The sequence below is a fragment of the Etheostoma spectabile genome, chromosome 15 (genome assembly GCF_008692095.1).
Source record: "Etheostoma spectabile isolate EspeVRDwgs_2016 chromosome 15, UIUC_Espe_1.0, whole genome shotgun sequence".
Taxonomy (NCBI): Eukaryota; Metazoa; Chordata; class Actinopteri; order Perciformes; family Percidae; genus Etheostoma; species Etheostoma spectabile.
In genome coordinates, this window is record NC_045747.1 from 23,040,443 (window position 1) to 23,056,241 (window position 15,799).

At 40.1% G+C, this 15,799-nt stretch overlaps 1 protein-coding gene across 1 annotated transcript; it reads left to right on the top strand.

Moving 5' to 3' along the window:
• The first annotated feature begins 3,016 nt into the window (after positions 1-3,016).
• uqcrfs1 (ubiquinol-cytochrome c reductase, Rieske iron-sulfur polypeptide 1) lies at positions 3,017-8,258 on the top strand. The gene is made up of 2 exons (XM_032536969.1): positions 3,017-3,382; positions 7,564-8,258. The coding sequence occupies exons 1-2, from the start codon at positions 3,055-3,057 to the stop codon at positions 8,172-8,174; spliced, it is 939 nt and encodes a 312-aa protein (XP_032392860.1). The 5' UTR covers positions 3,017-3,054; the 3' UTR covers positions 8,175-8,258.
• Positions 8,259-15,799: the final 7,541 nt, after the last annotated feature.

Here is a 15,799-nt window from a genome sequence, read left to right on the forward strand (position 1 = left end):
ATAACACACAGTGATTATAATAAGTTTTGTTTCATGACCTCAGGTACGCAGGCTTGCATACCAACTTGCAGCAAGATTTGACTGCAAATGCCCTGCCTCCTGGGAGAAGAAGGAGATGGCAGGAAAAGACTGCAGCGTGCCACCTCCCTGTCCATCCGCCGCCCCCGAGCCACCAGCATGCAGCGCGCAACTAGTTTTAATGAAATCAATGTGAAGTCCTTCTTCCTCAATTTGCAAAAGGCCCTGGACCGTCACAAATTCACGGCAAAGGATATTTGGAACATGGACGAGACTGGTATATTCATGAAACTCATGTTAATAAATTAATAAATAAATAAATAAATATGTGCATAAATAAATACTAGTCCAACTATAAACACATGCTTAAGTTCATTTAAAATGTTTTGCAGGCATTACCACTGTGCAGGTGCCGGACAGAGTGGTAGCCGCCACAGGGGAGCGGCAGATAGGAGCAATGACTTCTGGGGAGAGGGGGACATTGGTTACAGTCGCCTTTGCGGGTAACGCGCAGGGCAACCATGTCCCCCCGTTTTTCATATTCCCTAGGAAGAGGTACAAGGACCACTTCGTCAGGGGTGGTCCGGCTGGCTCCATTGGGTCTGCGAATGGATCCGGGTGGATGCAAGAGCCAGAATTTCTGCTTTTCCTCCAGCATTTTGTCAAACATACCCGTGTGTCCAAGGAGTCTATGCTGCTTCTGTTGCTGGACAACCACCACTCCCACATTTCAGTGGCAGCAATAGATTTCTGCAGGGCACATGGGATTGTGATGTTGTCCTTCCCGCCTCACTGTTCCCACCGCCTTCAGCCCCTGGATCGAAGTGTGTTTGGTCCACTCAAACACTATGTAAACACAGCTGCAGATCTGTGGATGAAAAACCATCCAGGTCAACAAATTACAATCTATGACATCCCCTCCCTGGTGGCAGCAACACTACCCCTGGCAGCAACAATCTCAAATCTGACTGCTGGGTTCTACTGCACCGGGATCTGCCCCCTGAATCCTAACATCTTTAAAAAGGATGCCTTTACCCCGTCATTCGTGACAGACCGTCCTCCTCCTCCCCCACCTCCTACCCCATCACAGAGTGCAGACCAGGTGCCGGAACCCTCTGCAACTGCAGGTAGGCTTACATTCAATGGATAGATAGATGCATGAATTAATGTTAGATTTAAGATTAACCAGTTTAAAAAAAAAAGTTTATCCTTCTTTTTGCAGACCTCGTCATCATCTTTGAAGATGCCCAAGAATTCACCCCGGAGGCAGTCCGTCCCTTTCCTAAGGCTGGTCCTAGAAAGGAAAATAAGAGAGGAGGGAGAAGAAGGCAAGTGAAGTTTAGTGTACTTGTCTACCTTTCCAGTCATGTGCAGTGAATTCCAAGTTATTTAACTATCATTACTTTAAAACATGATTAACACTTAGGTCATATAAATTAAGATAATTATTACCAATGTCCTATTTACCGTTCCAGGACAACTGCAATCCTTACAGACACCCCAGTCAAGGAGGCTTTGGAGAAAGAACAGGAGCAGCGTCTTATGAAGTCTAAAGGAGTCAAGAAGCAACTTTTCTCCATACCTGTTGCCACTGCTGCAGTTGCTCCGGCTATGAAGAAGCGCCGTGGCCCAAAAGAGCAACTGTTCTCCATCCCTGCCACCGCCGCCTATGCTGCAGTCACCCCTGCCACTGCAAACGGTTCACAGGAGAAGGAGGAGGACTGTGTGGTGTGTGGCGAGTCCTTTAGTTTCTCCATGCCTGGGGAAGTATGGGTGCAGTGCCTGTTCTGCCTACACTGGTCCCATGAGGCCTGCACAGATAGTGCAGAGCATTACATTTGTGATCTTTGTGATATGAATTAATGCTTATTCATGCTTAGGCCTGTTTAGCCTATAATGTTCCTAGACAGTTTTTTGTAATGCAAATTAAATTTTCAACTTCGCAACACATCTCTGCTTATCTCAACTTATCTCTTTAATAGCCTAATCATCAATTGTCCAATCTTCAATCAATTTCATTGACTCAATTTTCACAAGAAACTTATTAGGGTAAATATTCTGATAGTTAAAAATTACCTTTGTCAAATTATTATCATACATTGTTCAAAACTGTACGCTATAAGCTAGGCTACTAGGCCTACACTGTGTGTTTCAGTCACGATTTTTCATCTCTCAGCATTCAATGTTCATATTCACCATTTCTAACATCGTAAGCTATAGGCCTACTCTACATACATTATTACAATCATCTGTTAGGCCTATAGGCAACTATTTAAAACAATATTTACTTATCTGTTGACGACGAGTCGAGTGACATCTGCACGCCAAACTGGTCGCGACGGAAAGGAAGAATAGGCTATTGCGCGAGATGGTCATCAGGTGAGTCGGAAGTAGTTTAGCGTTTTCCGCTTGACCTAGTTTCCTTCATAATAACAGAGCCTAGAAATCTAGATGCACAAATGTAAAACATCTTGATGTGGGTCTGGCTATTCTAGCAAACAATTAACATAACTCAAGGAAGAAATGGAAGAAAATGAATTGGAAACGGATTTGTCTGTCTTTGTCAAAAAGATTAACCTTCGCAAAATGCGCATAGGCTTCTAACATGTTTATTGGGCTTGATGAACCTTTACATTAAAATAAGTTACTAAATATGTTTTTAACAATATGTACACAAGTTATTTGTCAGGTATCGTTCATTAAAACAAGCATTAGATTAATAGTTGCTGTTTAAACTGTTATGTTTCATCCGTCCCACCCCTGTGTTACAATCGTCCCGCTCCGGTGGGACGATTGTAACACAGTCGATTTATTCTTAAACCATTCTATATTTTTACCAAATAACACATGATACTAAGAGAACACATATGTGAGTTGTTGATCACACACAAAAAAAAAATCTATCTGTAACCTTATCTTATAAAACAACGTTTATCTGAAAAGTGTTTCAACTGTCCCGGCTCTCCCCTAGTCCAGGGCCAATAGCTCATTCTACAGACTCCGGTACAGTAGGTGGCGGTAAGCACCTTACAAGTAATGGCTGCAATCCGCCATATAACCAAAAGAAGAAGAAAAAAGCCGGAGGCTCATTGGTTACGTCAAGCCGTTGCCTTCCCAGACAAGCTAAGGTCGCTACAGCAGTTCGAAGCAGACATGATGGCTCTCGCTGCCCGGTCAGGGGCTTTTTCCCCTTACATGCAGGCTACAGCTGTTGCTGTCGCTGGCCCCCTGAAAGCACTGGTACCCGGGGTTGTGGTGAAAGGTGAGAAGATTTTGTTGACCCCGAAAAAACAGTTCCTGTGCCGCGAATCGCTCAGTGGTCAAAGCCCAAAGACGGGGCCTGCTGTGACAGTTAGCATCAATGGTAAGTCTGTCATTGACTGCTAGCCTTAGCTGGCTAATTCAACTTTGGGTTTAACCGTGTGCATTGAAAGTTAACGTCAAATACCATGCGGTTTGTGCGTTCTACAAAGTGATGACCTGTGCCATTCATCACTGTTAAATGCCAGCCAGTGAGTTGGTCATAAGTTAGTTAGCTTAGCTGACGTTAGCATCAGGCTCTTCCAGGTTGTTAGCTAGCATCATGTTAGCCCAGAGCGTCCTACACTTAAGGTCAATCTTAAGTATGTACCGTTAACGTATTACGTTGCTTTTATTCTGTATGTTTGGGAGTATGGGATATATTCGTGGGTCATAACATGCACTATGGAGCCTGGATAGTCTGCCGTATCAACTTTATCCAGTTCCGGTAACGTTTGCGGTTTTGGAGACACATTAGCCGGTGTCCCCATGTCACCTAGCTGTATGACTGGTTTTGTAATCGGTGACGTTAACGTTACTGTGTAAGTGCAATGGTAAAGGCGGACAATGACGTCACTTATGGCAAGCCATTTTAACATTTAAAAGCTAGACTGGATATGTGTTGCAGATATCTTTAATTCAGTTTTGCCTAGTCAAAAAGAACATTTTGGATATCCGCAAATACTTTCTTCCTATCCACAATTGTAATTTCAGATATCCACAAATACATTCTTCCTAGGACAAATTACCTCACGTTTGCCATTCATTTGTATGTGGTTTATCATTCCAGATATCTACAATTCTGTTGCAGCTATCTACTATGTCATTTACGGATATTCGCAACTGAGTTGTAGATATCTGTAATTCCAGTTTGAGATATCTACAATGTGATACTGACTAGTCATAACTCCAGTTCAAGATATCTTTAATTCAACTCAATTCAAGATATCTATATGGTCCTTTTCAGATATCTTAAATTAAGTTTTGACTAGGCAAAAAGACGTTGTAGATATCTGTAACTGGAATTATGACTAGTCAAAATGACGTTGTAGATATCTGTAACTGGAGTTAGGGATATTTGTAATTTAATAGTAGATATCTATTTTCAAGATATAGATATCTTGAAATAAATTTTAATTAGAGATATCTGAAATTTGAGATATCTTAAACTTTCATTCTGCCTAGTCAAAATGTAATTACAGATATCTTGAATTAGAGTTTTGACTAGGCAAAATGACGTTGCAGATATCTTTATGCAAATTGGGCCCGCATCCCACAGGCGGGAGCAGAGCGCGTTGTTCAAATCATCAAATCACATAGCTAGCACCTGTTAGTTATGTAATTAGCACATTAGCACCATGTCGGAGCAGCCAGAGGGCGAAGGCATTTTTAATCGTCTTTTATTCTGCAGCCCGTGCAAGACAGGAGCTGGCAGCAAGAAATGAGGATTCAGCGTTACTTTCCGCATATGTTCAATTCTTCCGAGATTTCTTTCACAGTTTTCAATAGAACGACGTTCTCTCTCTCCACAAATCCCCTCTGTGAGGGCTCATTCAATTGCATGCCATTTTCTTTCTTTTTTTTGTTTTTTTTAATAAAGCCAACGCCATGACTCTTTCTTCTTCCGTTCTCAGAAATAAGGAAATTAACTTCTACTTAATCTACCACTTCTTTGATTATGGCGGGGAGGGGAAATCACGTATCTAAAATAGAGCAACGTCATGCCCAGTAATTTGCACTAGTCATAATGACGTTTGAGATATCTTTAACCTTTATTTTGCCTAGTCAAAACTGAATTACAGATATCTCTATCTGTCGTTTTGACTAGTCACAATTACGTTACAGATATCTTGAATGACAATTCCAACTATCCGAAATGTAATTATGACTAGTCATAAAGACGTTATTGATATCTACAATGTTAATTCCGGATAGTCGAACTTAGCTTTTAAATGTTAAAAAGGCTTGCCATACGTCACTAGTCCAGTGTTTATCCAACACTCATGTAACCAGAGCACATTTGGGCGCTAACGTTAGCTGTTAGCCAGGCCAGGTAACGTCAAGGCAGCTTTGTTTCTATAACGTTAGCACACTTCAGCAACAAGGCTTTTCACATTGCTTAACATAAAATAACAAAGAGCAGTTAAAATTATTGAACATTTTAAAAATTGCCAAAATAGAATATGACTATGAAAGACAAAAATACAATTTGTGATGTCATTACGCAATCATTTGCATAAAGCTTAGTGGTTGTGTCAGCAAGGTAGATAGAAAGAAATAGAAATCTTTTGCCAAATCACAAATTAAATACTGGAATTTATTTACCTTAAAATTATTACTTAGGTAAGCCTATCTTTAAAGTAAAAGAAATTCTACAAGGGGAGGGCAAAAGATAAAGAATTCTCAAAGAAGGCTAGCTTCTTTGAGAATTCCGAACCGCACCCTGTCCCCCCTACCCGTTCTACCTGACTGTGCAGCACTGCATTTGAAGAGAGGGGGGGGGGGGGGGTAGGGCTGTTCCTCACAAAACAGATTTAGAGAGAGGTGACTGTTTTGGCAAACACAGGAGAGAAATACCTTGCATGCTCGCTCGACAATACAGGTCTTTTTTCTTTTTACAGAAAGTTGCTGTCATTTCCACAGAAAGTCACCAGATTTGTCTAAAAAAAAAAAAGTGTGGCAGGCAGTGTTAATTATGTGGCTCACCGCCACAAATTAGTCTGTATGGGAAACGCTGTGTAAAAACCCGTCTTTCTCAACGGCCTGTAGCGGGACCGTAGGTAGATTATTGCGTTCCTAATGTTGCCTTGCTGCATGCTTGAGGTGACAGGTCTTAACGTTAGCACGACTGAATGAGGTTAGCATGACCAGCTTTTAAAACTCCGATCGGCAGATGGCTTTTCTGTTGGCCACACGTTATTTATCACCGACAGCAGCAAATTATTATTTATTATTGTCACGATTATATGATTTGAACCAAAACAAATTTTATAAACACATAGGCTATTTATAACTGCTTTCACATCCATATTGTGCTACATTCCTCTTATGTGGAAGTTGTATGTTGTACATACATACAGCTGCAACATATGAAAATGATCTGAAATAAATTGCCTAGGATATACAGTATTTAAAAAAAAAAAAAATGTATCTGTGAAAGCTCCTTTTACTTGTTTTCAACAATAACTGTTTAAAAGAGCTAGGGAGACAGGGGGAGTGTGGACGTACTCACTGACGGCTAACTCATTATGAATGGGTCCAGCAGGCCCCGTCTCACGCTATTACTCCACAAACAGAAGTTAGTGGCATTCACAAACTTCTTCTGTGTTTTTTGCAGTGGCTGCCACAATAATACAGGTTTACCTTGCTTAACAATATACAGCTTTGTTAATAATAATTAAAACTGGACAAATGTCAGAAGCGTGACACCGGCGCTGTCGCCGCTCTGTCTGTCTGTTGCTGGGGAGCCGTGGGGGCAGGGCTGCGCGGAAAGTAAGAGGAGAGATCCAACACAAGCACAGCTTTACAGAAGAAATGGTTCTTGTAACGTAAAATTAAACCATATCGATATAAACAACATTGCTTTGTGGAGATGCAGCGGATGCAACCTAGAAAAGGAAAAATATTACTCGCGCCCTAGAGCCCTGTGAGCTAACAGACACCAACTAGCACTGGTCACTGCTGTTGTCTGAAAAACAACACAGACGGTACAACATGTTGCGTTGACTAGTAAACTGATAAACCTTGAGACCGAGGTAAAACTGACTGCTATCTGTTGAATTTTTCTCCCGTTACTCTGTCCTCTGTGACTGTCTACATTTAGAAACTAAGCTGCACGGTGCAGGGAACAACTCTGACTGGCTCATGATCAGACAGTGGTTTACGGAGCGGTAGATGGACTTTGCAAAAAAACTTCATAAAAAAGTTCTTTGAAATGACACATTTAAAAGAAAAAAAAATTAAAAAAAATTGCTCAATCACGCAAATTTGATCGTGGGAAGCCAAAATTGTGATCGTGATTAAAATTCGAGTAATTGTGCAGCCCTATCCTGCAGTATGTTTTGTGTAACGAAAATAACGAAATAATGAAGTCCTCCTAAAGATTTCATCTGATCGACTTCAAATTAGAACTTAAAGATGAAAAGTTATTTAAAAGAATTGTTATCATGCAGAAAATGTATAAAATAAATATATTATTGTAATGGGTATATTGACATATTGTAATGGCAGTGTTTGTGTGTGCAGGCTGTGCAGCGGTGCGTTACGCCCACACAGACGTGCGGGTGCCAGACTTCTCTGACTACAGGCGCCCCGAGGTGCAGGACCCCAGCAAGTCGTCCCAGGACAGCAGCGAGGGGAGGAGGGCCTTCTCTTACCTGGTGACGGGTGCCACCACCGTGGTGGGCGTCTACGCAGCCAAAACGGTTGTCTCTCAGTTTGTGTCTTCCATGAGCGCGTCGGCAGACGTCCTGGCCCTATCCAAGATCGAGATCAAGCTGAGCGACATACCTGAAGGCAAGAACATGACCTTCAAGTGGAGAGGCAAGCCGCTGTTTGTGCGTCACCGCACGGAGAAGGAGATTGCCACGGAAGCAGGCGTCAACCTGGCGGAGCTGCGGGACCCGCAGCACGACAAGGAGCGTGTGCAGAACCCCAGCTGGGTCATCGTGCTGGGCGTGTGCACACATCTGGGGTGTGTGCCCATCGCCAACGCTGGCGATTTTGGAGGCTACTACTGCCCATGCCACGGCTCGCACTACGACGCCTCAGGCCGCATAAGGAAAGGCCCCGCTCCCCTCAATCTGGAGGTCCCCTTCTACGAGTTTCCGGACGAAAACACGGTGGTTGTTGGATAGAGAACGCGATAAACAGCAGGTGTTAGTGTTCACGTGTCAGTACTGCTGCCAGCTGCAGCGGGAAACTTTTTCTCAGTATCACATGTTTCCCAAACTGTTATCTCAGACAGTCCTCTCTAACAGTCCTCTCTATCTGCTGGAGTTCATGGAAGGTAATCTCTGTAACACAAAGACAGCAAAGCATTTGGAATGAATAGGTGAACACTTGGGCTGGGTAACAAATTCAATAGTTCTTATACAACAACCAAATTGCGTCTACAGCATTGAGTATGGAAAAATGCCTCGTTATTCAATAGATAATTTCAATTTCAAAAGGAGTAAATCTCAGAATCAGTGAGCCAATCAACATGCTTCTGCCAAAATCTAATAATGTCTGTGATTGGCTTTCTAATGTTACACATTGTAGAGACATGCAGCAAAAACTCTACATTACACTGAGACGGCTCTCGTTGTCGGAGCTGGAACATGAGATTTGTGCTGTAATGTTGTAATTTCTTTTTGTTTTATAAAATTTGTATTGGGAAAAAAATATATTGTTCAGGAAACGGTATAAAAGTCACAGTATTGGTACTGAAATGTTTTGAAGGATACCCAGCCCTAGTGAACACCAGGCAGAGTCCATCCTCTCTGGTTTCCTTGTGTATAATATCACGTGAACGTAACCTAAACACACCTGCTTATCATATTAACTTATAGTCCATCTAACCAGCCCAGAACAAATGGTGTTCACGTCTGCTTAATAAAGATTTGTATTTTATTTGAAAACCTGGATTCAGTGTTTAGCCTTTTTTTGCTGAAATAATGCCATTGTAACTTCTTGGTGTCTATGGAGGGTTGCCGTGAAAAGATACAGGCAACACAATTTTCTGCCAAACAGGGAAAAAGTGTGACTGTATTTCACTTTGAGGACTTCAACAGCGGAACGTACGTAAAAGTCCTAAACCTATGAGCTAAAAGACCCAAACTAGCACTTGGTCACTGTTATCGTTGCAGAAAATCTGGCCAAGAATACAGTTTTATTTATTTGTAAACTTGGTGTTGCTCTCTCTGAACCACTGGGGGGAAATAAAGGGTACACCTACTGTACAATAAACTTTCTCTCCATTTGCGCTTAAAGAAATGTTTCTTCTACAACAGAAATACTTTAAATTGGTCTAAAACCCAGTACAGCTGTAGTTGAATGACTCCTCCATGATACAAGTGGCCTAGACCAACAGAGGCAGGTGGTGTGCATCTGTTCCTTATTGTTTGCAAATGCATCTCGCCGCTAGTTGGCTTAGCATAGTGAATGGGATCCTATGTTGTCGGTTAGCATGTTGTGTGTAAAAGTGAGCCAACAAAAAAAAAAAACCTAATAACTTCTTGTGGCCTGCGTATTCGCAAGGAGTACAAAAAGAAATGCATGTTAAGACAAGATGATTTACTAGGCAGATATTGACTTGAGACGGTGCTTCGGCTTTGCTTCCACCCTATATCAATCAATATTACACAAACCATATCAAATTTGAACAAATGTCAATGGCTTGTTGTTCTTTACAGTGGTAGTTAAGTTCCTTTTTTTTTTGTGCAGGGACACACATTCATACGGTCTGATACTAATTGGACTATAACTTATCATTGCAAAGAGCCGGCAGCATTGAAACAGCGACAGCTTTCAGCGTTTATCGAGTGAGAAATAGTTACAGCGTACATTGATGTTAAAATGTATACAGGTTGGCAGGACAGTCGGAAATGTTTCGCACCGTCTTTTGCTGTATGGTTTGTTGGTAAATGTGAGATATTTGAGTCACACGCATCTCGTCTTCATAGCAGAAACAAGGAAATTAATTTGGCGACGTACGTGTTACGTCAACCCATTCTCACTCCGCTTGGTCAGTGGCTCTGAGTCACATACAAAGTCTGACATCGCAAAATCCTGAAGGGACCTATACTAAGATTTACTTAATATAAAATAAATGAATAATGGTTGTCAATTTATTGAGATATTTAATCTTGATTAATCAGGTGATTTACAAAGTTAACTCAGAATTGCAAATTAATTGCACATTCATCTCTTTAAAATGTATTAAATATATATCATTAGTGTATCTTTAAGTTGTTAATGCCCCAGTGGTGTTTGAGATTGGACGTAGTCTAATGGTAACTCCGTTCAGGTGGACAGTACATTCTCAGTAAAACAAGGGTCTTTTGATTGGCAGGTTGACTTCCACAGCCCTACCAGATGGTTCTCAACTAAAGCTTTCTGCATATACTGTCCATGTGAACAGAGTTAGCACCAGATACATCCAGTCTCAAACACCAATGGAGCTTTATACCTCTGGAACATTTTGAGAGCAAAAGGCTAGATCTCTAAAGAATCACACATAATCAGTGCTGGAAGAAGTACTTTTTACTTTAGTAAAAGAAGCAATACCACAGAGTAAAAATACTATGTTAAAAGTGACAGTCAAGCATTCATTGCTACTCAAGTAAAAGTTTATAAGTGTAAAATTGGAATAAAATATACTTAAAGTAACAAAAGTTTATAATATTGTATTATAATCTATAATAGATTAATGCACATACTTTTTATTGCTGGAACTGGTTAAATTAAAATTGATTTATAATAATATATCCTATTTTTTGGTAATATTTTGTATTCAGAATTAGACTATGCAAAGTAGCTAGTAACTTAATTTATTAAATAAAGGTAAAGTAAAAAAATATCCATCCATTCATCTTTGTCCGCTTATCAGGTATCGGGTCACGGGGGCGTTCCCAGGCCAGGTTGGAGCTATAATCCCTCCACCTAGTCCTGGGTCTTCCCCGAGGCCTCCTCCCAACTGGACGTGTCTGGAACACCTCCCCAGCTGTTTCACACTCGGCTGTGAACCGATTCACTGAGTGCTGAAGGTCACAAGCCGATGATGCCATCAGGACCACAAAAAGCAGCGATGAGATCCCCAGCCCAACTACGCCTCAATATCCCGTCCATAAATACTACAAACAGGATTGGTAACAGGCCAACCCTCCCCTGAAACGAGCCTGACACAGCTCTCGCTTTGGTCATACAGAGACTGGATGGCCATGAGAAGGGACCCCCTCACCTCCTACTCCCGCAGCTGGGAATTCCTGAAAAGTACTCCTTCCATTCCTATTACCTCCTCAGTTGAGTTCAACGATGTCCCGTCCTTACTGTCCAAAGCTTGGATGGTTCCTCGTTTTCCCCTCCTGGGGTGGTGAACGGTTTTCCAGAAGCACTTTGGTGCTGACCGACAATGTACCTCAAAATAATACTTAAGAACTTGTAAATGTACTCATTTACTTAGTTTACACTCCTGCAACATGGCACATATCACACATTTACATAGCTGATGAACAATACGTAACGTATAGAACATACATACATAACACATTTTGCATGTCAGATCAGGGGTAATACTTTTTGAAAACCTTTACACCCTGAAAATTTAATTTTCCTGGGTTTGGAAAAGAACAGTTGTAATGTCCTATTGTATTTGAATGTCTCAGTGCCCAAGCCATTAACGGACTGCCACTTCTCAGGCAGGCAGCCAGCTGCTCCCCTCGCAGCCTGTTCCCAAAGTCAAAGAAAAGTAAGTACAAAAACCAGGGGAAACTCGGGGCTCAGTGTCTTGCCCAAGGACACTTCAACATGGGACTGCAGGGCCAGGGATCAAACTGCCAACCTTCTGATTGGTAGGCAACCGCACTACCACTGAGCCATAGCCATCACTTATTTGGAGAAAATAAACCCTATACAGTTCACTGTCCCGATCACCCTTAATTCACTCAATCTGCTGTAACGTGCACTGTTTTATGTTTTTATCTAATACTAAAGCCATAGTAATTAATACCTAACTTTAAAACATAAGCCTGGAGTTTCTTTTTGTTTTTCTCCACAGGGACATTCCTGAGCTAATCCAGTCATATATAGGGACAGTATCTCTCCTGTACTCTCATCCAGTTTGTAGAGCAGGAACAGTAAAGTCACAATAAAATCATTAATAACTCACTGGAAACAATCTACTCTTTTTCTTACATAATCCTTAGCTGTTAGTTGTAACTGTTCAACTCAGGAAGAACAAATCTTATTTTCAGTCTTTTGTCCAAAAAAAAATGCATTTTTGGTTCAGAGCAAATGTAAAAGCTTAACACGAAAAAACAAAGTCCAATGTGATCAATCACATTAAGATAATGTAGGTGGGGGGTTGAGTAACTGGAGGTTGTGGATTAGGGCTTAAAATGTTGGCCCTGGCCCGAGACGCTTGTGTCCAAGCCCGACAGTTTAACAAAGTTTTCGGCCCGAGCCCAGCTGGTGCCTATGTTTTTTTTTCCCCTTCCAATGCACAGCCAATTGGCCATAGTTCAGTTTTGTTTCGGATATATTTAGAATTTATTTTTTTTAAATATTTGGAGCATCTTTTTGTTTGTTTTTACAACAGTGGCAGACAGTGAGTATTTAGTGTTTTTGTTTGATCAATCTAGCCACTTAAATCAACACTTACAGTAAGATCCATAAATATAAAACGTATAAACGATTATTATCAGTAAAAGGACGTTTTTGACAAACTGAGGTTGCTCGCAAGCCATGCACAAAAACAAAAAGGGCGACAATCTAAACAAATATTAATTGCCTAAATAATGTATATATAATACAAAAAAGGTACAGGTAAAAGCACAGCATCCACAGTGAAGGGTTCTAATCCAGTCCACTCTTCAAAAACCTTTCCAGCTACAGCAGATATGTATATTACTTTTCTGGTCTTAACAACTACTCAAAGTGCTTTTACATAGTACAGGAACTATTTACATACATCCATACGCTGTGGCCGAGGCTGTCGAACAAGGTCCCACTTGCTTATCAGTTAAACACTCACACACATTTACACTTAGTGTGTGTGTCTTGCCCAAGGACATTTCCACAGAATCGTACCTCCAATCTTCCAATTGGCAGGAACTCTACCACTGAGCCACAGTCACCCCACGCTTTTTACCGCATACTTCCAGGGAACGCAGCCTTGCATCGTTCCAAACATCCATTCTACGGCGTTGGACGTGATTCATTTCCATTGCTGACTGTTGAGTAACTTGTAAGTAAGTAAGTTGATTAAATAGTTATGTCTTTTGAATAGTCAACTGTCTATATTTTATCAGTGGGCCTTTATGATGCATATACTGATCTTTATTTGTATGTGCACAGCATAATTAGATATATATTTTTAACTTGGTAGATGGCTGATTGCCTGCTAGTTTGTTAGCTCGACTTCTCCAGCTGTGAAGGTATCTCCAGGGGTAAATTGATTAAATAGCTCCCTCTTTTGAATTGTCAACTCTCTATATTATATCAGAGGCCCTTTATGACGCATATCTTTACAGAGCGGAACAGGCTATACAACTATTTATTAAAAACTATTTGCTACAAATATATTATCTATAGTGGGTTCTCATTTGTAAATGTCCTTTATAGTGTTTTTATAGTGAATGTAGGAGTAAACCACCACTACCACTCCAAATGTAAAACTGACATTAATAAATATGCAAATATGCATTAACAGTGATGTGTTTTCATTAATATTTACCATTCAATATTACACTCGCTGCTGTCAGTCCCATAGAAGACCATGACAGCGTGGCATGTGTGTGTGGAACTATACAGGCTGACATGACCCACGTGACCACCCCGCTGGCGAGATCCAAGGGTGTCACAGCGCTTTTCTCTCTATGGCTCTGGATGTAGGCTCACAAATAAACCACCATGTGCTCATTAGACACATGGTGGCATTTTGATAATCAGCTCCGTCCTGTTTTTTTTTAACAGCCATTAAATCTGAACACTAATCAGCCAATCAGTGAAGAAGAAAGTCAGGCCACACTAATCAAGCACTAATCTCCTTTATTGAAAATCCCAAGGATGCAAGGTGTTACTTTATTTTACGTTTACATGTTATTTGTTATTTCTTCATCTTATTTTTTGTATGTTCAAATATGTGAAGTAGAGTGTAGTTATACCATTTATAAACATTAATTTGTTAGTTTGTGCTCGTTGACTGGGCTAAAACAATTTGACTGATGTTGCTTTAACATTCCTGAGGGTGGCATTAGAGGACTATATGAATTAATTTACTATAAATGAATGATTACAACACAATATGAGCACAAAGTAAAGACTACAATTTTAAGTTTTTCAAGCCAACAAAGTAACCTACAGCAAAGTTTTTCATGATGTGGTGGGAGCATGCTGTGCTGATCCATCTATTTCTCTTTTTCCCATTGCAGAATAAAATACTTAAAGCCCATCCATCTTGACTCCTGTGTCATATATGAGTCAGTTCAAAGGTGGACAGAGTGGTCAAATTAATCTTTAGACAATAAAATCACGGCACAGATGTAAATATGTCTAAATAACACACAACTCAATGGGGACTTACTGTATAGTATTTTGTTTCATTAACTATTCTTCCTAAGTACTAAAAAGAAATGGAAATAACAAATGAATCAAAATATGAAAATATTTATAAAAAACATTTAACAATTTTTTAAAACAGGAACTGGTACAGGCAAAGTAATAACTATAAGGGTTACAAATAGATAAATAGACATAAATACAAGGTGCATGTGCAATATTAATAATAATCATAACAATACATCATATTAATAATTAATTTAAATGTTATTTCAATAATAACATTATCGTTATATCAAAACAATGTCACCATTATTGTGCTTTTTAACATGCATGCATTAATAGTGCTAGCAGTGACAACAAGTCAAAACGGACATACTTCAATCTCAATGGGTGTAACTACATTACCCCAAAAGTATGCCCATCTCTATTTATTGAATATAGTTATTGTATGTGCTGTGAATAGGCAGCCTAATTTCTATCCCACAGATGTTACCCTCTGGAAAGACCCTCTCTGGAGTGTGGCTGGAATCTAGCCTGGGGCTCACGGGGAATCCAAGGCGAGGAAAGGCAGACGCACCCGAGGCAAAAATGAGAACACTCTCAAAAGATACTTTGTGCAACCTCGCTTAAAATACAGAAACAAAAAAGAAAATATAACAAAAAAAGCTTTGCCCCCAAATAGAACAAACAGTGGATTCAAAATTTGGCCGAAATGGCAAAATAAATCACTTCAATTAACATGTTTTACAACATTTTTTGAAAAGATACATCCTGTATTTGCCTGTATTTCTTGTGTGCTTACTTGCTTGTGTGTTTTTGTTTTTTGCTGTTATTGAAAAAATCAGAGATGGCAAAAGTACTCACTTTCTGTACTTAAGTAGAAGTACAGATACTTTTGTTAAAAATACTCTGGTAAGAGTGGAAGTACTTAACTTCTTTACTCAAGTAAAAGTAACAAAATACAGTCTTGAAAATTTACTTAAAGTTATAAAAGTAAAAGTAGCCTAGCAAATGACAACTGTTTTTAATGCAAAGTTACCTGGACAACATATGTTTCTAGGGTGCAAGCTGAGAAACTTCAATGGACATGGAAAAAAGGTTTGTTACATGCCATTGGCTACATTTTAAATGGATGTCTGCCAATAGGCCTATATATGTTCACATATATGATTATTGTGACAGAGACTGGGACTCCAGGTTAATAAGATTCTGACTGAGC

Bases quoted from the DNA above. Each gene is read 5' to 3' on its own strand.
- uqcrfs1 (XM_032536969.1), top strand. From the start codon at position 3,055: ATGGCTGCAATCCGCCATATAACCAAAAGAAGAAGAAAAAAGCCGGAG. The intron at 3,383-7,563 runs GTAAGTCTGTCA...TTGTGTGTGCAG, and splicing joins TGTGACAGTTAGCATCAATG to GCTGTGCAGCGGTGCGTTAC.